The sequence below is a fragment of the Rhagoletis pomonella genome, unplaced genomic scaffold, assembly GCF_013731165.1.
Source record: "Rhagoletis pomonella isolate Grant_MI unplaced genomic scaffold, Rhpom_1.0 Rhpom_scaffold_00010, whole genome shotgun sequence".
Lineage (NCBI taxonomy): Eukaryota > Metazoa > Arthropoda > Insecta > Diptera > Tephritidae > Rhagoletis > Rhagoletis pomonella.
In genome coordinates this window covers 24,642,270-24,666,383 of record NW_023458564.1, presented here as the reverse complement: position 1 = coordinate 24,666,383, position 24,114 = coordinate 24,642,270, and the positions used below count along the sequence as shown (strand labels likewise).

General features: G+C 35.4%; 2 protein-coding genes across 2 annotated transcripts in view; one reads left to right on the top strand and one right to left on the bottom strand.

The window, feature by feature from the left end:
- LOC118746563 (sphingomyelinase phosphodiesterase D-like) overlaps positions 1-24,114 on the bottom strand; it is a 282,083-nt gene that overhangs the window by 202,204 nt on the left and 55,765 nt on the right. The window lies entirely within an intron of this gene.
- LOC118746184 (probable insulin-like peptide 3) lies at positions 10,704-11,544 on the top strand. The gene is made up of 2 exons (XM_036479987.1): positions 10,704-10,940; positions 11,026-11,544. Exons 1-2 carry the CDS (start codon positions 10,781-10,783, stop codon positions 11,232-11,234), a joined length of 369 nt encoding a protein of 122 aa, XP_036335880.1. The 5' UTR covers positions 10,704-10,780; the 3' UTR covers positions 11,235-11,544.

Here is a 24,114-nt window from a genome sequence, read left to right as displayed (position 1 = left end):
CTGATGGTACATATGTATGATTGAAATTAATGTGGATTAGTACTTTGCAATTTCTACTGATTTATTAAATTAAATTTAATAAAATCAAAATGAATATTTTATGTACCGTTTTTAACTTGAATGTGATCTAAATAATATCACGTATTCTACGTTTAAGTTTAGCGGCTGTGGCTCCGACACAGCCTCCAGGTAAAGACGAAGGCGCTGGGCTGATCGCTTTTTTTTATAAATGTTTAGCTCATTATACATATAACATCGCGCTATAGTAAATTTTAAGCACTAATATCAATATATTCGCGAAACCAAGGGCCTAATACAGTAAAATTGCGTTTTTAGTTTTCCTCTCTGACGTCAGTGATTCAAAAATTATTTAAAAAATTCGGAGAAATGTGCTTAGTGAAGAAGTATGGGTATCGAATTAAATAAGAAAACCCTGTAGAATTGAAACAGACTAAAGTTTATGGTGCAAAAGGACTGGTAAGTATTGAAAATGTCCTTTTAAAATTTTATCCTCGAACTTCGTCCTTCTAACATTATCAGCTTAAAAAATTACGTATTCGTCCTTGTGAATCCAAAAAAATTTGATTTTTTGAAATCCTAAAGAAATTTCCTCTTGCATTTGGTACCCATATTTTTATTCTACATTGCATTGAATTCTTTAAATAATTTTAGGAATTAATCATATTTTTGAAATTAGAAGGTCCTTTAAAACAAATTCTGATATCAGAGCTTCTCAAACAATATAAAAACCAATTTTTTCCATTTAAGTTGTTGAAAAGTAATGAATATCTAAATCCCTGGACTAATCTCGGAATTGTGAAGCTGAAAAATCAACATCCCTAGTACGTGCGTATGTGTGTTAAGAAATGCAGTATTGACGTAAAAATCGCTCGACCCATTTTCATGACATCGACGCTGCGCTTGAATTTGCGGAAATAGCTTTTAAAGTACGTGCAGGTGTAGCTACGTGGATATAAAATATGATCGTTTGACAAGTGCCAAGAATGGAGCAAACTTATACGCAGGTATCTAAAAGAGCTCCCAAATGTGATTACGTTTTTGATAGTTTTTCTTATGCTTCGCACGTTTACGGAAAAAAATGTAGCTTAAGAAATGGGATAAAACCTAAAGCCATATCACTTTAATTCGACAAGAAAAAAAGTGTACATAAGTTTGTGCAAAACTTAAGATGTGGATATTTTATATGTTACTGTGGTGGTTGCAGCTTAATTTATTTAATTTCATTTTATATGTATATATGTACTTCTTATGCATTATCATATGAAATGCTACCAGAAAGCTTCTTTTGATTCTTTCAATAAACTAAAAAAACGTAACATTTGTATTCCCTACGCTCGGAAGAATTAAAACTTAATAGATTAAACTCCAGAAAGGAAGAAGTTAGCAATATCTATTATAATATACATAATTACATATGAGACTTTTACGGCCGATGAGGTGTAGTGGTAAGCAGTGCGTGCTTCCATTCCGCAGGGCCTGGTTTCAAGCCCTGGTCAAAGCAACATCGCAAAAGAATGTAGAAAAAAGGTTTTTTGCATTTATATAGAAATTATGTGCAACATTTGTTCAGTTAAACTTATTTATTTATGTTATTTAAATATTTATTTAATTTTAGAGCTTTCTTTTGAAAAGAATTGCGACAATAACAGCTTATATTTTATTATTTAAATACACGCGATCAAAACTTGCAGTAACATAGCTTTTTTAATAATAAGCTGATTGCATTGAAATTTTCAGAAATTTGTCCTTATTATCTAAGGAATAAAGCCTATTATACAGAAAAACTAACAAGCGATTCACAGCAAAAACGCAAGGCAACTCTATTCAGTCAGTTTTGAACTTTTCTGTTTTGAGATTTTAGGAGGTATATATCAAGAGGATTGTGGAGACTCCTTTGCTTTTAATAATGATTTTCATACGTCTGGGAATGCTATCTACTGAGTTTTCTATGATTTCGCTTGGAATATTACCTCGTTATAATTTTACTCGCCTCCAAAGCTTTTCCATGTTACTGGAGCTCGCTTGTGCTATGCTAATCCTCTCTTAATCACAGCGCTCAATTTTTCGATAGCTTTGAGGTCTGGGATTTGTGCCGGACACCATGTGTGACGTTTTTATTGGCATGGTGTTTTTGAAGATGCTGATGAGGTTTTTAACAAAAAATATTCCTTTATCGCTTTTAAAACAATTAATGTTCGTTCCATCGGACCATATTACCCCTTTTCAGTTCCAAAGCTCCAATTGTCGAGACTTTTACTAAATTTCAGTGGCTTGGGAAGTTTTACTTGCTGGCATTTGGTACCATGGGTTAATACAAAAGTAATAACGAACATATCCTCCAAACAAATTTGCCGGACTTTGTAGACAAAAGCGCAAACCCTGAGGAAGGAGTTGTTTGCCAGCAGGACGGAGATCCAAAGGATTCTGAAAATACGGTTGCCAGACGTACTGATTTTATCAGAACAGTACTGATTTTTCAACTCTTGTACTGATTTTATTAATTTCTTCAATCAGTACGCTAATGTCCTGATTTTCCAAAATTTGTACTGATTTGTACTGAATTTTCAATTCAAACAAAAAACTTTAGGATTTTCTTAAGGTTTTTACATAACGTTTTAACTTCCTTAAACTGTACTTTAAAAAGTTAGATGATAATTTAGTTATAGTTGTTTGATATGCCTAAGAAATTAATACAAAAAATTATATCAATCCTTTTATGGGCATATCACCGGGTCTTTCATACCAGATTTTTATATAAAAATCCACCTAAGATTTAACTGTCATCGGTGATGTTAGATCTGACCTTGTATCACGCTTGACAGAAGAATTTACTTTCAAATTGCAAAGTCGGAATTAACACCAGTGATGACAAAAAAGACCCAGATGGGTTCTAACATCACAAAGTTGTTTTTTGAAAATTGCAGATAGAGGCTATTGAATATAAGCCCTCGATAATAGGTTTGTTCCACAAGCTACTCAAAGTAACTTCGAGTTACACATACGTGTTCCACAAGTAAGTTTTAGAGTTTTTTTGATATACGCTCACAGTTTGAAATTTGCTTGAGTTTTTCTACAAGTAGATTGCGCATAAAAAATCTGAAAATATTCGACACCGTCGCCTGCTTGAGCAAAATTTTCACGTAATGAAGTGGCCAACACAAATCCCACACCTCAACGCCATCGAAAAATTGAGCGCTGTGGTCAAGAGAGGACTAGCATAGCGCAGGCGAGTTCCAAGTAACACGGAAGAGCTTTGTAGGCGAGTAAAGTTATAATGATACAAAATTTCAGAAGAAAACTTTGCAAAATGGTTGGATTCCTTCATTTTAGGTAAAAATGCAAATCATCTCTTGCCATGATAATTCAAAAAAACAAAAGAAAATTTGAAAAACTTTGCATTCCTCCATTTTAGGTAAAAATTACATATACGAATGTAATGTAATGAATTACATGTTACGAATGTGATGTATTAATCAACATGTCTATATACCTAGCTTTATATATATGATACAAACATGATTTTTCTACAGATTGGTAATTCACTAAACTTTAGTAAGCTACCTGCAATTTCAAGCCTCTAGCTATATTCAAAGTGCCCTTTTTTGTAATTTGAAAATGGAAAAGGCCTGGCTGGGCTCATGTGTCAGACGAAGGGTTAATTTGTATGAAAAAAAAAAATCAACAAGGTAAAAATAAAAAAAAAACACATATTTTGTAATTGTTTACAGAATAGAATCGTGAAATACATTCGTCATTGTTTGTCTTAGACAACGCGAACTAAAACGATACTTCTATGTTAAGCTATGTCCCGGAGAGTAATAATAGCATCTCACTACTTTCTACAAGCATTAACATACGGTTACTCCGGGAGCCAGGCCTGTCAAGAAGGAGGGGGAAAAGGGGTGAATTCGCCCGAGCCTGGAATTTATAAGGGGCCTGAAATATCAGAACCATAACTTTTTATAATTTTTTTTTACAATGTAGTCAGGCCTTTTACTGCTTTGTTTGCCGCTTGCCAAAACAAATATTAATTTTCGTTAGGCGTTCGGATTACCTAAACTTGGTTTGACAAGATTCTCGAGTTATTTGGGATAACAACCGCCGGTTCCATGGGATATCTGCAATTCATACCGTGCTCTTTTGAGACGAAGCGAGTAGAAAGACGTACATAAAATTTGTTTAAGAATATTAGAATCTCCATAGTTTTGATCAGCCTTATGGCTTACGTCATTTAACGGAACCACCGCGCGCTCAGCGGCAACTTTGCTTGAAATCACTACGATTGTTACGTTAAGCATAGCGCATCCGAGAGCCTTTCTCCGAAATTTTGGTGTTTACCTGTTAGACTTTGACTTAAATGCGTTTAAATACTCCGTATACCCTATTTGAAGAACTCTAAGTAGACTACGTCAAATCAACGAAAAAAAAGATTGACAAAATATTCTAGATTATTTTCAAACAGACGATAGGAAAATGCTATTTTGGCACACAACCGCGCGCATGTATAAAGCGTTTATTTTACTAAACTATTACTACGTTTATACGCATGCATAAGTCGCTTTAATTCATTTCGCCGCGATTCAAAACATATGTATAAACTGAACTTCAATTCGCTTTAAAAGAGCGAAGTGTTTTGGCTCACACTCCATTTGAAATCGGTAGTTTATTTCTCCAGACAGTTAGAAAGAGTGTATAAACACCGCTCTCACTCAAAGCGAATTGGAGATCAGCTGTTCCGCTCAAATTCCAAATGATCGCATCAGTATTTAAAAGCTGATTAATAATAATCGTTCCTTTTCTTTGCCACGATTTTATAATGCTGAATAAAACAAGATTTTTATCACTTTCCATTATGTTAAGTTATAAAATGTCAAATGAAAACAGCTTATTTTGTTTGCTTTTGAAGACGGTTACTTTGATGCCGATATAAAGCCGTAAGTATAAACACTAGAGCGAAATGTGTACGGTGTCAATGCGCTTTCAATTAAGTCGATTATTCTGTGCGTATAAACGTAGTATATATAAATACATAGTTAGCCTCTATGTAGCTTTTTGATATAATTTAAAGAGGGGCACATTCATACACATAAACGGTAATATTCCGGCTACTTTTCGCAAAATATCCAATCTTTGTTGGGCACATTCAGAAGGCGCAACATTTCGGTAACTGATTTTTTCAGCAACGGTTGCGCTCAACTGCTGCATCTTCTGAACCTACCCATTATTTCAAATTATATAAAAGATACTACCAAATAAAATGGCAAGCAAAAGAGCAACTAAAAAACACTAAACAACAATAACAATGACAATACTAAAAACAACTTTCACAATCAAAGCAAACACTCAAAATCATGTGTGTAAACAAGTATTTTTATATGGAGAGTCACTTGAGCACAAATACTTGAGCAACCAAGTACCAAACACAATCGTCAAGGATTTCCAATGCAAAAAGGCTTTCAAGCGTAAGGTCAGACGTCGCCGGTACTGCAATTTAAATTGTACTACTACATTGAGCATTATGTTGCTATAACTACTATTAATGTGGATACGTTATTTTGTTATTCTCTTAGGGCATAGTTGTTTCTTAGTACCTTTTGTTGTTAATGTTTTTTTTTCTCGTTCGATATTTATTAGATACAGTTGATTGGTGTTTAAATTCTGTTCCAGCAAGAGGGAATAAGAATCATAGATATGTACATATATATTTATATATATTTAATTATTCATACATTCGTATATATATACATGCGTTTGTATATGCGTTTTTATGCCACGTTTTACAGAAAGCATTTATAAGCAAATTGGAACAACAAATTATTGGCCAAGATGTAACTGAACTGTGAAATTATGTCTTAATAACATATTTAAGCATATTTGCCCAAATGTTGGCAATAACCCTCAAAATGGCAGTAAAATATTTATTATCGCCATTAATAGCATTTTTGTTGACTTTTGTTGGCTTTATGAATATATTTGGTAAGCGTGTTTATGCTTATTTAGCGTTCCATCACAGAAATGCTTGCACAGCTACAAACTATTATGGCTGTTAAAAAAAGGAAAAGAAAAAAAGAAAAATTCGTGAAATGCATTTTATTCAAATTATTTACTGGAGCTGACTATGACTTTTTCCTGTTTTTAGGAGCTCATGGATTTCGTCCAACAGGAATAATTCTACAACGACACAAATAAATAAGTAGCGGTCGGTAGATATAAAGTTTTGGTTTTAAGGCGAACTGTGTCTAATATAACGGAATTTTCGAAAGGGGCATGGCACCGCTCACTTATGATTAAATGCAGTATCCTCTGCTGAAAATTTCTTATGGCCTGACTAAGAAACATGTTGAAAATATTTGAAATCGAACAAGAACCACGCCCTCCTCTCATATAACGGTAATTTACAGAAATACGAAAACTGCAACAAATTAGTAACTACTTAAGCTTATTTACTCAAAATCGATATATGCAATCACCTCTTAGCTTAAAATGATACTTAGGGGAATTTTCGGAAAATGAGTGTGTATCTCGGTAAACAGTTTATCAATTTCTACTAAACTCGGCACACTTATCAACCTTGGCATTAAAATTACTTCCACTCACCATATAACATATAACGGAAAATTTCAGAAATACGAAAACTCCGATGTTTCAATAACTAAAAACGCCAACTTACAACAATCTCTAAACAAGACAAAAAATTATTGAGTTTTGTAAAATATCATAGCCTATAATCGAAACTGTTTGACATCGGGAAAAAATACTCTTGCATATCATGCGGTTTACTGAAAGGTGAAAAAACGATATTTAATACGCGCGGCTTGTATATAAAGTTCGGTTTTGCCCGAACTTATACTTCTTTACTTGTTATTATTTAGGAATTATTACAATTTTTAAACCGCTGGGGTGTGGTATACCCCACCTCGTACACGGAGGCTTAAACCATGTCGGGTTAACACTAACCTCCAGTTAAACACATCGACTTGTTTAACCAGACAGGGTGTAAACGGCTCTAATTCATGTAGGAATCCAATTGAAATTTGATAAAACCGTATTTAATTCAGAGAAATTTTCACATCCATTAGTTAACCAATAGTTAACAACAGCTTTGCTTTCTGTATTCTTCGCTCTCTGAGCACACAAGTAAGCAAACGAATGAAGCGAGCATGGCGTCCGCGGTAGCCGAGTGGTCAGAACTGTGTACTACAACTCAATAGGGTCCAGCAGCCCGATTCTACCGATTATTTCTCTACTGGTAGAGAATATACGTTATTTTCTACTATATTTTATTTTCACATGTAATTTATGTCCTGGAATTTTGCAATCAATATGTTCATACCTATATCTGATGCTTACTATAAGTACGTACTAATTATTAACTTCTACAGTAAGTAGTAAGGATTAGAGACGTGAGCCACTTCACAGTTGTGAGAGTGTTTATTTTCGGAATTTGGAATTATGTCCTTATTGGAGAGGACCATCGATTTCGCCATAACAAAAAAATTTTAAAACCCTAGAACAGTGGAGACTGTCCTTGTTAGAAGTATTCTAAAAGCTCTTTAATTACTTAATTGAAATTATTCTTTAAGATAATCAATTTACGTGCATATTCAGTTCAGTCTCAGTTTCAGTTCACAGGTTACTATTGCATTAATTGCGAATCGTAAATTATGTATGTAAATATGTGCATATGTATGTGCATGTATGTATATATATAATAAAGCTATTCAAACATTCCCATTAATATCCAAACCTCACGTTTCTTTGAGTATAACCAAAATATAATATTTCCATTTTGCATCAAATGGCCACAAAAAGAATTCGAAGAAATTATCGATTTGCAGTTAAATAGAAACGCTGAAAGGTTTGGTCATTTCCTTTAATAAATGCCACAACATTTCGCACAGTCGCTCAGCACTAAAATCGTCGCTTAGTTATTGGAAGCTAAAAATAATTTTTAGCGATAAAAAATTGCCATATAATTCATGCCAAAGTGGTTATGAACATTTTGCACAATTCCTTTGGCGAATGCTAGAATGTTTGAACGTGTTGGCCAAATTGCTCGAGCATAAAAGAGAAATTTCAGCCACATTATTAGTATCTACTTATCATTTTCATTTGCCAACGGTTTGCTGTTTTTCTGCTCCAAGGCGCGCCAAAAAAACAAATCACACCACCGAAACGTTGTCGAATCGAACGTTGGGAAAAAATGACAGTTGGAAATTTACGACTTATTAGTTTCCGCCCGATCCTCACTGAGGTATAAAAAAAAAAAACTAGAAAAAAAAGCTTGTTTTTTCTGCTGCTTCAACGCCTTTCGGCTACATATTTTGCTATGCTGGACTTGGCACGATTTGGCGCTCTGAGGCATGAAATGTGCAAAACGTTGTTCTGACAGATTTTTTCTTTTGTTTTATTGCGCTGCTTTTTATGAAAATTGCAAGCCATATTTATAACCTAATTTACTGTGACAACATCGTACTAAATTAAACAAACATTTTATTTGATAACTCACTTTTTATCATTAATGGTTTATTGACGCAGACGATGGCGCAGTAAATTGTCTACGTGAACGGACGGCACTGGAAGTGATTCCTTTTATTCAATAAGTGTGTGTGTATGTATATTTTTTTGGTAACAAACAAGAAAAGACAACGGAAAATATACTCGTGTCCATAAGTAGTCATAATTCCCAATTTATAGCACAGCACATCATACATACATACATATCTAATTATTTAGTGAGCCACTATGTTTTTGTTAAGCATAGATACATGTGTATTTTTAAAAAGCTCTGATTTCCTGAACACGTACATACATATGTATGCTTGATTATTTCTCCATCCAAAAGTGCGGTCAAAATTCCAAGCTTTAGAGAAATGATTCGCAATTTCGTACTAGGAAGTTTCCGGGGTCGCTAATTACGAAACCGCTGTCAGAATTGCGATCTTCATAATGGCGGATCCAATATGCCATCTGGTCAATTTTTAATTAGATTTCTTATAAAAATTTTGGGTATGAAATTTTATAGCCAACATAATTTTGGTATAATAAAGTAGGCGGCCGCTGTGGTGTAGTAGTTAGCAGTGTGCGCTACTATTTCACAAGGCCTGAATGGGCTATAAAAGTGAATACTCAAAAACTTTGTAAGAAATCTACTTTAAAAGCTCGAAGTTTTGTACATACCAGCGCAGTTAAAAAAGCCTGTTAAAAAGTACATTAAAATTCCAATGGTAGATTTAAACAGCTGTATTTTGTTTTGTTCAGTATGTAATACCTTTCTGAGTAACCTCCAATAGGTTTAAAGGCAGCATCCGACAGCTTTCCTTTAACAACATAAATTTTCTAAAAAAAAGAAAAACAAGTAATTTTTAAGAAAAAAACAAAAACGACTTCAATTCTCGCTTAAAAAATTTAAGACTATCCGTTAATTTCTTCATGAGCCAACAATCGGATCTAAACCAACCAACTTTCCTTAAAAAAAAATTCTGCAATAACAGACATAAAAAAATATATTCCGACGAATTGGTAACCTCCCCTCCTTTTGAAGTCGGTTAAAAATATCATTATATTTCTGTTTCTAAAAAAAAGTCTGGTATAGTGTTGATATTCTTAAAAACTTTCATGTATTTTATTAAGCTTCAGACGTAGATTCCATTGTTTTATTGGATTTTCCCTATTCGAAATTCTTTTACACGTTTATAACTTTTCCCATTCAAATCAACCATAATGTTGGGCTTGGGCGAAGGCCACATTCTGCCTGAAAATAAAGTGGCAACTTTGGGTACGCTCAGCCGTTACTATGAACGGTTTCGGCATCTTAGATGATCCCTTTAGCCAACTCAGTAATGAAAAAGCCTTATCTAGAAACTTGTTTTCCCATTTTGCCCGCACTTTTGGATTTTGGCCGCACGTGCGCTGTTGGATGGCAGATCTTTTTGATCTAACTGGAAAATTTATAAAGCCGAACTAGGAATCTTAAAGTCGGAAACTAGAAAACATTGAGAACATTCAGCGGATGTATAGAAGTGCATTATGTTTAGGCTTGCTCTTAAATTTATGAAATTGCGCCCTGTAATAAAATTTTCTCTAGTTATTATTTGATGTCAGTTCAAAGTATGCTCGGCCTTGTCTGATGCATCCTCCGGACACTGGTTCCGGAGCTTTTTTTCCTCCTCAAAACTTCCAAATCTCGTGTGTGTATATATAGCGAGAGTAATTTTAGCATGTTACTATGGCTGCTTTCGTCACTCGCGCGAACTGCCGTTTGCTGTGATATATGTAAAAGCAACCAACCTCTTTTAGATCGAAGTTTCGTGGTCTTAAAGGCATAGACGACATGTTTTTGAAATTCGTATGTGTTACCTTAGCTCGCAAATTTTTTTGCATCAATGCCTTCTGCCAACAACTCATATATCGACTTACGTATACACTTACCTAGTACATTGTACATATGTATATGTGCCACAACGTGTGCGCTCATAAATATGCAACACTTAACCAGAATTGTTGCTCTAAATATATTTGTGTTTATATTTTACTCTCAAACGACCTTGGTTAATTTACGCACAGATGCGAATGAAGTGAGTTTAACTGACATATATACATATACGTCAATGAAGCGAAGCCACTGGGCTTAGTTTGCCAGTATAAAAGCAAAGTAAGAAATTGTAGATTCCAACAGTTACCTTGCGCATCCTCAGAGAAAAGTTGTTTCAAATAATAATTTTGTCTAAGTTAAATACATTTGCTTAAATAATCCAATATGATTGTATTAAACTGGTTAAAAATATGCGCGTTCGTTCTGGTTATATCTATAACTTTGCAACCAGGTACTGGTCTTCGAACCGTTTGCGGTCCGGCGTTGGATGCCGTGCTCAGTACCCTATGCGTTCATGGCTTCAACACAAAATTCAAGAAGTCTAGTGAGTATATTAAAAAAAAAATAAATTTGTATGTTTATCAATCGAATAATTCAATCTAAATATCCTCAATATACAAAAATTGCAGTGGAATGGGATAATCTTGGCAGTAATGAGTTGGAGCCTGTGATGCCCTTCCCCTTTGCAAATTTCCCTTTCTTGGCTAAGATTCATGGCAACCAAGTTGACACATTGGCCAAGACTCGTCGTCGCCGTGGCGGTGTGTACGATGAATGTTGCAGCAAGGCTTGCACCTACAATGAGATTTTGTCCTACTGCAATCAATACGAAGATTAAAGTGACTAACAATGGACAAAGATATACGCATATACGTAGATATTCAGAAATGAATTTTAATTAGTGTGATAGTTAACTAGCCAAAATTATAAAAGAAACTTTCGACTTGCATTAATATTTTGTAAGTCGAAAAACTAAGTACCTACACCATATACATAGATAAACGAAATATATCTGTTTGCTACACTATATGTATTTAGTTTAAAATTGGTAAACTTTAAGTATATATGTACATATGTATGTGTGCATGCGCGGCCAGTGGTGCTGCAAACCCATCGATAGTGGCACCATCGATGGTTTTCGATAGTTTTGTAGGTAACCATCGATAATATAATATATATATATTATAAGAGTGACCCGTTAAATAGAAAAAGGGTTTCATAAATATTAGGTATTTATTTACACATATTATATTGAACGGATTTTAAGCTAAAAAATACAACTTTTCCTTTATTTTCAAACTAATAGTTCATTTCCACCAAGCCTTAACTGCAGTTTAGTTCTAGTGAAAAAGGGAGATTAGCACTTCGACGGGGTAATTTCACATGTTAAGTACAAACAAACAAATTTAAAAAATCAAAAAGTTAGTAATGAAAACCTTCCCATCACCTCGGTGATGCGCAATAATGTCAATGGAATTAAAGATACTGACATTAATATACAATTGAAAAGGGAATTAAAATCAAGGGCATTAATACACAGGCCAAAAATGAAACATTGTCATTGTGAAATAACCTTATTATATCATTGACATTAACATTCACTTCAGAAGTGTACGGCGCAGCGGAAATAGCGGGCATGGAAATTATTTCTTATCGTCCATAGACACTACCTTTTCGAAAGCGCAATAATATCCATGGACATTATTGCTCTATCAAACAATATTGACAAAATACACTTCTAGCATACTATACACATACAATGAACATGGTATAGAACTTTGAAGCGCATAACACCAAGACGGTCCGTGTTCGCGCCGCCTTACCACGCATCGCGACCAGTGTTGCCAATAACTAATTTTTTTTTGCAAAAAATGTAGCAAATCTCACTGAGACGTAGCCATTTTTTAATGCTTGTAATTATAATTAGGGAATGTCGTTAGGTCCAATTTGGGTTTTTTTTTAATAATTAAAATTTCGCTATATATTGACAAGCTTTGGTTATTTAGGTGTTTATGGTTTAATTTCAATTATTATATTATTGTTCACTCTATATCAAAAACCATATAAGTCAAGGATCAAAATTTTGCATAGAAATAAAAAAATTCAACCGACAAAGTGTCAGTAAAATTTTTTTATGCAATTTTATAGCCCATTAAATTTTAGTATCATGAAGTGCAAGCCTAAAGTGCTCAAAAATTCCGTTGATTTTTGCTGACGGTGCACAGTGGGACGTCCTCATATAAGCTGCGCTCAAAAGTAGTAACCAGGGTTGCCACTGGCGAAAATAAAAACTTACCATCCACTTGAAAAAATCTACTAAACTGAAAAATATCTACCAAAATCTGTTTTTTAAATAATCCAGCCTTTTTAAGTTATTTTAATAAAAACTATAGTTTTGTTATTTTTTTAATTATTTCAATAAGAATTACAATAGTTTTCAAGGAACTTTTTATTTAACTAATTATAGGTTCGGTATTTGAGATCATATTAAATCATATGAATGGCTTATTATCAGTTTCATTCAACCGAAACTTCATCATTTGAAAAAAATTCAAATGGAGTTATTATAGACAAATACCTTGACCCAAAAACCGCTTGGTTTTTTTTTAATATTCGCCATTTTTTTAAGAAATTTTTTTTTGATTTTTTTTTTATACAAGAATATTGTTTGCGCTTCCAAAAATTTTAGTCTAATCTTTTAATCTGAATTTTTGGAAATATTTAAGGTATGGAGTTTTATAGCCCTTAATATTCGAGTATAACCAAAACCGTGCAGCTGAAAATTAAATTAATTAATATATAATTAATTTTTTTAAATTTTTTGCCGCCAGCTGTTTGTGGTTGTTTTTATTTAACAATTGCCATTGATAAAAGATTGCTTTGATTAATTTTTTTTTAGCGAACAGTCATAGTGCGCGTAATGATATACCTGTCCATTTTTTCATTTTATTTTAATAATAATTTAAAATATTTAGGAAATCAAACGCTTCTCGGGGTTCCAGTAAAATCGAGATATCGTCGCTTGGCGCACAATACCTCGTATCCGCAAAATGCAATACCACGTATGAGGTGGCATAGAAAAAATTTGTTTTGGTTACCCTGTATCAATTCTTCCCTACTTCACAAATTTAATAGTGCATCTCATATTTAGTAAGTTCAGTTAGAAAAACATTCAAAAGTTGCATTAAAGCGTTCGAAAATTAATGCAAAAAAGTAGACTACACTTTTGGAAAGAAATTTGTAATATGAAGATAACTACGAAAAATAAAGCGGGAACCAAAAATTTTATTTGTTATTCAAACCATATAATTCAACAAAAATCTACCAAAATGAGAAAAAATTTACCCACATTTTTTCTACCAATTTTGGTAACAATTTACTATTTGTCTATATCTATCTCGATTCGTTTGGCCTGTTACAACCGACCGTTATGTGAACAAAGTTATAATACCCTTGTGCACAAGTGCGCTCGGCTATAAAAATGCATTTTTATAACAATACATACTTCACTTTTAGAAGGTGAATCAATTCCAAAGTTACTTAATGTCAATTGACTTTTGGCCTGTGTATTAATGTTACTGACATTAATTTCATTGACATCATTTATTGCACGTCACTATCACCTTAAGTTAAAATTCTTCCAACTTACCTGGCCTCTTAACTTTTGGTGAAAATAGGCTGTCTATTACTAATAATAAAACTTTAGAAAAGCTATATGTTTTTACAAGCTTTTATTTGTTTGTCTGTTTGAACTCACTAGACAGTGACCTCGGACATAACATAGGGTAAAAAATGGGATCTGACAAGGGGCGTGGCACCTCCTATAGGCTTTACATTTTTAATCAGTTTTGAAACTTGGTGTGTTGATATGCATATCTATGGTAGATGCTTGTAGTAAAGTAGATATACCTACTTTTGTAAAAGGGGCGTGCCACATCGTATAGATGTGAAATTTTTAATCAGCCATAACTTCGGGGTCATAGGTCACATGACTTTAAAATTTGGTATGAAGACACATCCATGGTAGGTGCTTATAGTAAGATATATATAAATGAGTTTGCATACGGGGCGCGGCATATTCCATAGCCGTGAAATTTTACATTTGCTATATCTTCGGACCCCCAACTCACATGACTTTGATATTTGCTGAGAAGATCTAATGGCAAATGTATACAAATGAGTCTATGCAAGAGGGCTTGGCGTTTACAGCAAACTGAAAGACAGTGATTGTTTATGTGTTTACCAGGAGCGTGGCACCTCCAATAGATGTAGCACGTTCAGACAACCATAACACTTGGACGCATGCCGACTACGTTCAGAGAATGTCAATTTAATAACTAAAGCGCATCTCATTCTTCTTTTGGTACCTTGATCCACCTAACCTTAATAGTGAAACAATACTGATAGTAAAGAAAATGATGGCCAATGTAGTTTCAGCAATAATTATTACTGGATGCTGTAAAGCTGAAGCTGTGTTTATGTCAGGAGTTCGTTTTATTCTCACATACCTTCTATTTTAATTTAAAAATATTTTCAGTATTCTCTGAGGCTTTGTTTTGACATGTGATTATACGTCATCGTGTGCTAACGAGCGGATGTACGAATAGTATTTATGCTTTTACACCGCAACAAGAACTTAAAAGTACTGTTTCATGAGTCTTACATTAAACAAGAACTAGTAAGAAAATCTACACGCCGCGAGTATTAAATGTACATTTTTTTCACCTTGCCGAAAACTACCGTTACATGGTAAGCAGGGGGGTTTTAGCCCTATCTTAAACATCTTCGATAGAACGTTCAGTTTGACATAATGAGATTATCTTATAGACATATGTGGGCGGTATCACGCCCATTTTACTAAATTCCAAATAAGGTTACTTCTTTTCAAGAGATTGTTGTTAGTATCAATTTTGAGTAAATTAGCGCCCTTAAATTTCGAAAAATCGAAGTTTCAAACATTTCATTTTCAAGCATCTGCGGATGTGGAAAGTAGATTTTCGAAATATTTAACAATTTTAAATGACCGGAGAAGCTAATTTTCGATTGATAACTTAAAAAGGCGTATTTTTATTATTAAGATTCCGAGATTCATGACTAGAAATATTGACTAAAAATTTAAAATAATTAATTTTATTTAACAGCATATTTCGGTAATTTTTCGAGCTTTTTATAGCACTTACCTTCAGTTTCTTCTGGCTAATTTTTTCCAGCCCCGGTGATAGTTAGTTTTGGTTCAAATAGATTTGTATTAGCTTTTATATAGGGACAAAACGATACTAGTAAATACAAGTAAATACTAGATTATTTTCGTCCGATACCAAGTAAGTTTGGTACCGATACTTTTGAACCGAGTATCGAGTAGGTATCGGAAGAAAGTACCTGTAGCAAAACCCGATTCAGGGACAATTTTATTGCCGAACTTTTATTTTTTAATCTAAAAATTTGTAGCAGTTTAGTTCCCAATGAAAAGAATGTCCTACAAAGAAAGACCAATTATAATTATCATCTCATTAATCTATCGCCAGCTCAAAGTGAAAATTGCTAAGTCTACTTTTTGTGAAAACTCATATTTGGATATAGGAATCAAGCTAAATTTGAAATGCAACGTCTCTGAGAGGATTAACTAACGTGCTTGTTTTCTTTCTTGCTTATATTCAATTAAAGGCAAAATTACTAACTCCAAAAGAGGCAGAGAAAAATCGATAAGCTCACAAAAATTCTAAACTTTTGAATATGCAATGGAACCTTCTGCAAAATTCTTGAAGGAAATATTTTGAAAACTTTTTTTCATTCCCTGTAAAATTTCTAGAAATGGGCTTAGCAACTTTTCACTCTAAAGCTGGCGATATGAATGCCTACACTAAACTATTTAATTTTGTCCTCCAAAAATTATCAACATGATTACTTCTTTCAGAGATATAGTTACCATTGTTACTCCGCAAAAATGCTGTTCAACAGTGTTGTAATATTTACAAATCTTTCTACCAAAAAATGTCCCCCTTTCATTGCCCCTTTCTCTTTTCACGTTCGATTATAAATTAAAGGCAAAGGTGAAAAAAATTTGTATTCGTTTCTTAAAATGCCACACTCTTATAAGGCAAAAAAGGACAAGAAGGCAAAAACTTGCCTCTTTTCAGGGTTGAGTGTAACAGCAAAAATATTTTGAAGGAAGGACAACATTTTTTGGAAGAAATGAAATCACCATTAGCGATAACAAGGCACCGGCCAGCAAGATCATTACATACTTCCAATCAGAGATTTAATAAATCACCGGTTTATCTTCTCATCCCAAGTGTAGTTATTACTGCCGTTTTCGTTGGTTTAGAAAAGAAATATGTATATGGCAGAATAAGAGCTACCTCTATTAATTTTTTCACAACAAATCTTTCTCAGTACGTAGTGCATATGTATGTTTGTTTAAATGTAGATATTTATACTGCCCACCCATTTGTGCCCATTTACTCAGGTTTATTATTTGCCCGTATGTGCGTCTAATAAAGTCTCAATTGAGCTGCTTGTTTTAACTGCAGAACATTTCAGCAAATGACCCCACCCGATGTGTCCGGCAGAGCCAGCTTTCAATTACACACCTACGCCACTTAAAACTCGAAAATCCTCAAACAACCGTCACCTCTCGCCATCAGCGATATGCTCTCTGCGGTTTTATGGGAACATTTGTCAAGTGTTGTTTGTTTTGTATACATTGCACATGTGAATGTAAGGTACGTACATACGTAAGTACTATATGTATACACATACGTAATGTGACCACCAACTATTTCATAGCTCAAAGAAGTACAGGTTAGATTGGGTTAAGTTAACACCGCCAGCCGATTACGAATTTCGAATGCGGCTAATTTCAATCCCTGTGAGCTCAGTGTCTGTTCAAAAGTGCGAGCCAAAATGCTTCAGTCTTAGCCTCGCGAAGGTTGGACAGTCTAAAAGAAAGTGTCGAGATGATTCCGCTTCATATTCCTCTTGATAGCTGATACAAAAGGATCAGTCGAAATTGAGAGGTAACGTGTTTTGAATTCCCCTATAAAAGCACTTTCTGCAGCAGAGGTACGTCCTATTTTCCTTTTTTATGTCACAAAAGGACGCGGTTTCCCTTAGCCTAATAGCAGCCCTTGCTGCGTCAATTCTGTCTGCAATATCCGCAGGCGCCGTGTTCAACATATGTATGTTAAGCGCCAGTGCAGGTGTGGTTCCTAATGCTCCGCTAATTCCTGTTTTACAAGTGTAGCCTTCTCTAGAGAGTTCCACGCGACAAGGGCGCCTTGAAACAATATAGGCTTAAATCTGGCTTCCTAGAGTCAATGAATTAATTTGGGCGAGAGACCCCACCCTTTACCGATAGCTCCCATACAGCAGCGCGAGGCAACCGACACCTCTCTTACCCTTTCCTCAATGTTAAGCTTCTACGAAAGCCGCCGTTGATCACCCACCTGACGCAGGTAACCTTGAGGCAAATCAAAAATGGTGTATAGAAATCGTCCCTTAACCAAAAGTTCCACATCATCTACATAGACGATCACCCGACGGTCCACTTTTTCCAGTTCCTCTAGAAGGTCGTTGACAACCGTAATCCAGAGGAGGGGAGAGAGAACACAATCTAGTGGAGTGCTTCTATTGACTCTGCACTAAGTGCAGACGCTCCCCCACACCGCCGCGATATTTCTGGCATGAAGTAAGCTTATTGGGTTGATTTCAACCCACAGATTATGAATATACTTGACTATTGCCTCTGGAGTGCCATTGTTGAAGGCCCGCCCCCCCATATCGAGGAAGGCCCCTACTGCATAATCTTCATGCATGCAGGCTTCCTCTGACCCCTTTACCAATGTGTGCAGGGCGATATTTATCGACCTTTTCTTGAAAGAGGAATCACGTTTCTTATGTACAGATCTATCACTCTCTAGCGTTTTTAGAAAAGGTGGTTTTAGCAAAAACTAAGAGACTGATAGCCCGAAAATCCTTGGGGGAAACTTGAGACTGGCCACCCTCCAAGCCTTGGGGATGTGCCCAGTCCTCACGCAGTTTGCATAGATAGGATTCAGCCAATTGCACGACACCTTCAGAGCCCTTTGCAGCTGCGCGGTTATGATGCCATTGGTCCCCGGCGACTTTAATGGTTTGAACAGGAAGATTAAAATATCACAAAGAAGTACTACATTTGACTGTACTTCGAAGTACGAAGTACACGACCGAAAAAAAAGTACTGTACTTCCAAAAGAAGTACGGTTGGTCACATTATGCATACGTCGAGACCCACTTCGTCTTCCTGCAATTTTTATTTAGTCACAAAAACACACACACACACACAATTTTCGTACTTTTAATATTGTCGCACGCTGTTGAGTTGCGTGCAATTTTGTTGTGTGTGTGTGTGTGTGCATGTTAGTGCTTTTTATGCGTATTTTTTACAGAACATTTAATATACCTGCTAAGGTCATAAATTATGAAGAGAAAAAGTATAGTAAATGAGACGCCATAAATTTGGCTAAATTGTTTATAGCCGTTGTAGTTGTTTGAATTGTTTTTTTGTTTTGTTTTTTTGTTTTTGTTTTTAGCATACACTGAGCATTTGCTTGAAACTCATTCCTAAATATCTCACATTTTATGTTTTGCATTACAAAGCGTCTTAGTGGATGTATACATTTGTACATACACACATATGTACCTACATATATTTCAAGTGTCCTTTAAGTGCATGTATGTAGCTATACATTTGTGTGTATGCAAGAATAACATGTATGTATACAAACTTGAATTCGTTTTTTATTGTTGTCGACCACATTAGCTATGCATGAATAAAAATTGAGATATTTTTATGATGTGCACTTAACACACAAAGTGTATGCGTAAGCATTTGCACATATTCTAATTTGTATGAAAATTGCTCAAAATATTTATGTGTGAACAAAATATTTACATAAACAAATGGCAGCCGCATTTATGTAATGCCAACGCATAGCAACAACCATCTAAGATGGACACAATCAGTGAGTTCACTGCAGGATATGCAACAGGACATGCGGGTACAATATATGTATATATATATATATTTTTTTACTTTTAATGCATGCATGTGTATGTTTGTTGACTGATTTATGCGACACTCGCTTAATTTCAATTGCTCCACATTCTTTTTATGTTTTTTTACTTAGTCGCCTTTTCTCTGTTTTTAATATTTATTATGCAGTAAGTGTAAAATGTGTGTGTTTCTCAAACATGTGCATAACGTGTGTATATGTATGTAGCTACATATACCTACATACTTACTTATGTAAGTGTGGGTTGAAATGTGTGAAAAATATGTAGTTGAAACAGAAATTGGCTGCACGCCAAGCGAGTCTAGTATTAAATATAAATTTATCTTTAATGTACATACATATGTTTCTGGGGTTAAATGTTAACAGCTTGAAATACTTCGTGTTAGAGCTTTAAATTGAGTTGTGTATATTCATTATTATTTATATTTTATTATAACGGCCGCCATCTTCAAGTGATTAGAAGTGCATACTACTACTGCGTACGACCTGGGTTTGATCCCTGGTCAGAGCAACATCAAATCGTGATTCAATATCTAACGGTTTTGTAATAAAGCAGTTTTCTCGCTCTTATATGAAAAATCGGCCGCTCTAGTGATCAGGAATGCAACTCACTCTGCAGTTACTACCCAATTGCAAACGACTTTGTATCGACCTCGTTTCCGACTCATTTTGGTGAACGATTTGTTCACCGGCGACGTTTGCCAACGACTCGCCGGCGAACCACAAAAACGATATAATGAAAATTAATGAAAACAATGAAGTCAGCAAGTTTTCCTAAATATTTCAAACTTTTCAATCTGAATTAAACGAAAAAAATATAAAGCATTTTTACAGCTCATTAAATTTTGGAGTAAGTTTTACAGGTCTATTCTGCACGTTACCGAAGATTTTGTAACCGGTAAATTGTATTACCAAAAAATGTTACCAGTTCTTGTCACCGCGATTCTAGGTCTGTTGGTAATGCAGTTAAATTATTCAGCAATTCAGCTATGAAGAATTGTGCAAATCCTGGCATTGCATATTTCACGGGGCAATAATTTGTTACCAGCTTATGAGATGGTAACAAAATTTACCGGTTACAAGAGTATACAGAATGCGAAAAGGGTTTAAAAATTGACAGGAACTTTATTTACCGGTTACAAACTTTTTATTACCAGCGCAGAATAGATCTGTTAGAGTAAAAATTGTACATGTTCCACCGTTTCTGCTGCATCTGGTGAATTACAGCTACGACAAGAATTGTTGGGTTCCAGCTTCCCACGGCCCAGTGCCCTATGTAAACGGCAATTGGTAGAGATAAATCTCTTGTGTTCAGTTTGATGAGAAATGCAGTGCGTTTGGCGCAATAGGTGGGCCAAAGGCTCCTGCAGACCCTACAGAATTGTAGGTCTTTCCACCTACTATAGGCCATCTTTTTCCAGTGCGGAGAGATGCGGCCCAAGATATAACTCAGAGGTACAAAAACCTGCCTTGCATGTGAGACATCCAGACCCGACCTATTCCTGGCTAGTTCGTCAGACATCTCGTTATCATGAATTCTATTGTGCCCCGGCGCCCAGATCAGCGCACCGACATGCCTGCCAGCCAAAGCCATAACGTTCTCTCTGCACTGTTTTATTATGCTGGAGGTGATGTTTACAGAGCCAAGTGCCTTGATCGCTGGCTGAAAATTAGCAATGCTGGTTATCGCTAGCTTAAAGGCTAAACTTATTTTGCACGCCTGTTTGATGGCAAAGACCTCTCTGCCTGTAAAACACTGGCCGAATTCGGTAATGAAATAGACTATTCGATTTTGAGGTCGGTTGAGAATATTTTCCAGCCCTACGCCACAACTCATTTTTGAGCCGTCCGTAAAAATAGATACTTCGAAGCGTTCAGTACAAATAGGTTCCTTCCACTCCTTTCTTGATACAAAAATATTGCCGAAGTTTTCTTTGAAGATAAGCGTAATTGCTCGTACGTACGCTCTAAGTCTAATTCTAAGTTCCCTTAACCTAAGGGCACTCTGTAAAGTACTTTCCTTAATAAAGAGATCAATCGGTGGCAGATAACAGCTTACATTCAATGCTTCCGTTTTACTTGTTCTGATCGCTCCAGTAATCGCAATGCAAGCTGACTTTTGTACCCTGCCTAAGATCGTGCATATGTAGTTCATCTCTACGGCTTTCCACCAAACCAGCGCGACGTATGCAATAATTGGCCGAATCAGCGCCTTGTATATCCATAGCACAAGATTAGGTCATAGGCTCAACTTCTTACCCAATAATTTTTTGCAGGAATAGAGAGAACTATAAGTCTTTTTTACCTGGTGCTCAGTGACTCCAAAATAAGAGAAAGAAGGGGAAAGAGAAAGAGTATTCTTAGTTAAGGAAATTAGGTTAAAATAAGTGGTATATTTCCTTGTACAGAATAATAGTATTTCGGTCTGCCAGGCATTAACGCTGAGCCCTCAGCTATCTGCCGAAGAACCCAATGCCCCTAGTGCTCTTTGAAGCATTTCGTTTATCACATTTATGCATACGCGACAACTTTGACCCCTTCCCTGTGGTGTCTTAGAAGAATGTTGTTTAGCACGCAAAGCCACAGCAGCGGCGACAGTACTCTGCCTTACGGAGTTCCGCGTTTTGGATGACTGATTACTTCGCTGTTGCTAGTTTAGCGTTACAAAGCTTGTACAAAGCACGGTAGATATCCAGTTTATCAGGAAGGTGAGTTACTGCTGTACTATCTCTGGGCTAACGTTGTCAAATGCCACTTCTATGTCCAATGTATATGTATGTATAGTTTATTTTCCTGCGAAGACTCTACCTTGCGTACAACTTCATGGAGTGCAGTTTCCGTAGAGCGCCCTATTAGGTAAGCATTCTTTGCAGTAGAAAATCTCTGTTGCCTAATTTTGAATGAATGTGCATGTCCAGTAAGCGCTCGAAAGTTTTCAGAGTCCGGCAACATTGGAAATGAAAAGCACTTTAACACCGCACATAACGCGCCTAAACATATAAAGGTATGGTTTCTTTATAACCAAACGAATATATGACGACTCGGCTTCTGCCCACTTCGCCCTGTATAAGTCAGCAGATAGTAAATACAAACCACACATTACAGGTTTTAGTTCATCTTTTCTTTCAATGACAGCGGTAGTTTTTTGGAGAAAAGTAATTTCAGTCCTAAGTTTTAACATAAAAAAAACTTAAAGCTACGGTGGATGTTTCCAGTTCAAAAGACGCGAATGTGGTGATAGATGAAAAGCACGTTTTCATTGTTTAGAACGTACGAACTTTACAAGGGGTAAACATAGAGTCGGGTCACTGTCTTCTTTCAGCAAACACACACATCTTTGTGCGGCAAAATAAACAAATAGAATTTACACACAATCGTTTTGGCGTACCAGAAATGCAGAAGTACTGGTCTGAATTCGGTATGAACAACTGGCACAAATTGTGGAGAGGCAATTTCAGAAGTTTTTTTTTTATCTACGCCCAAACCGAATAACGGTTGTTGTGCTAAATAAAAAGAAGAAGTTCCCTGGAAAAATATCTGCTCCTATCAAATTAGTGAGAAACATAATGTCTCTGATCGATGTTGGCACAGATATAGTCCGATTTTCTATGCTCGTTAAGGGAAATCAACTAACTAGTAATTTAATAGAAAGCGTATGAACGTTCAGAAGGAAAGATAGAGAAAGATAGAGAGAGAGGGAGAGAAAGAGAGAAACTGGACTTCTTCTCACTCAACAATCAATGCGTCCAACCCTTTTGACCAAAGACTGGCCTTATAGCTAAATGTTTCATAGGGAACTATGCTAATCTAAACAGGTTCTTCGCCAGGAACCATAATTGTTAAAAGAACTCATAAATTTTAGTAACCTCTTTGTTGGAATTTTGGTGTAAAACCTTTTTAAAGTAAAGTAAAGTACATACATATGTGTCTATACATATATATTGTATAAAATCTCGCTGCATTGAAGTTCTTAAGAAAAGCAGACAAATTCATAAAATTATTATTAACACTAATTTTTGAAAATTCTTTAATGCCACATTTTCATATCCCTTAAAGACGAACCACACTCACACCTACACTGTAAAAAGCCACAATATTACATATGTATGTACCCATGCATATGCAAACCCATGAATACCCGCAAAGGTGTGAACGTAAAATCGAGCTAAAATCTCTAAAGTTTTACTCTAAGAAATTTTCCACTTGCTATTATCGCTGCTGTCATGGAGTCAAATTGGCATCATCTGATAGTTCATCTGAGTGCAATGTACCCGTCACGACCCTACCTGTAAGCGTACGTACGTGCATACGTATATATATATATATAAACTTTCACATACACACATCCGCAGTAGTATCCTCTTAGAATTGACATTCTGCCACGTGTTCAAATAAGCCAAGCGCCTACATACACATACACGTACATACATCGATATCCTGGGAAGCGTATATGTGTGTTTGTGTGTGAGTCAACCCACTACACTAACCAATTTCTTGCCTCAATGCAAACAACCGTAACTACGTGCTACATTACGTTACACGTTTGTGACAAAGCAGTCAACGTTTCCCTCTGCACAAGTTCATAGTTTAATTGCAAAACAGAAGGCTTGCAAATATTTGACAATTAACTGAAGACTCAACATCGGAGGCCACAAACACAAAGAT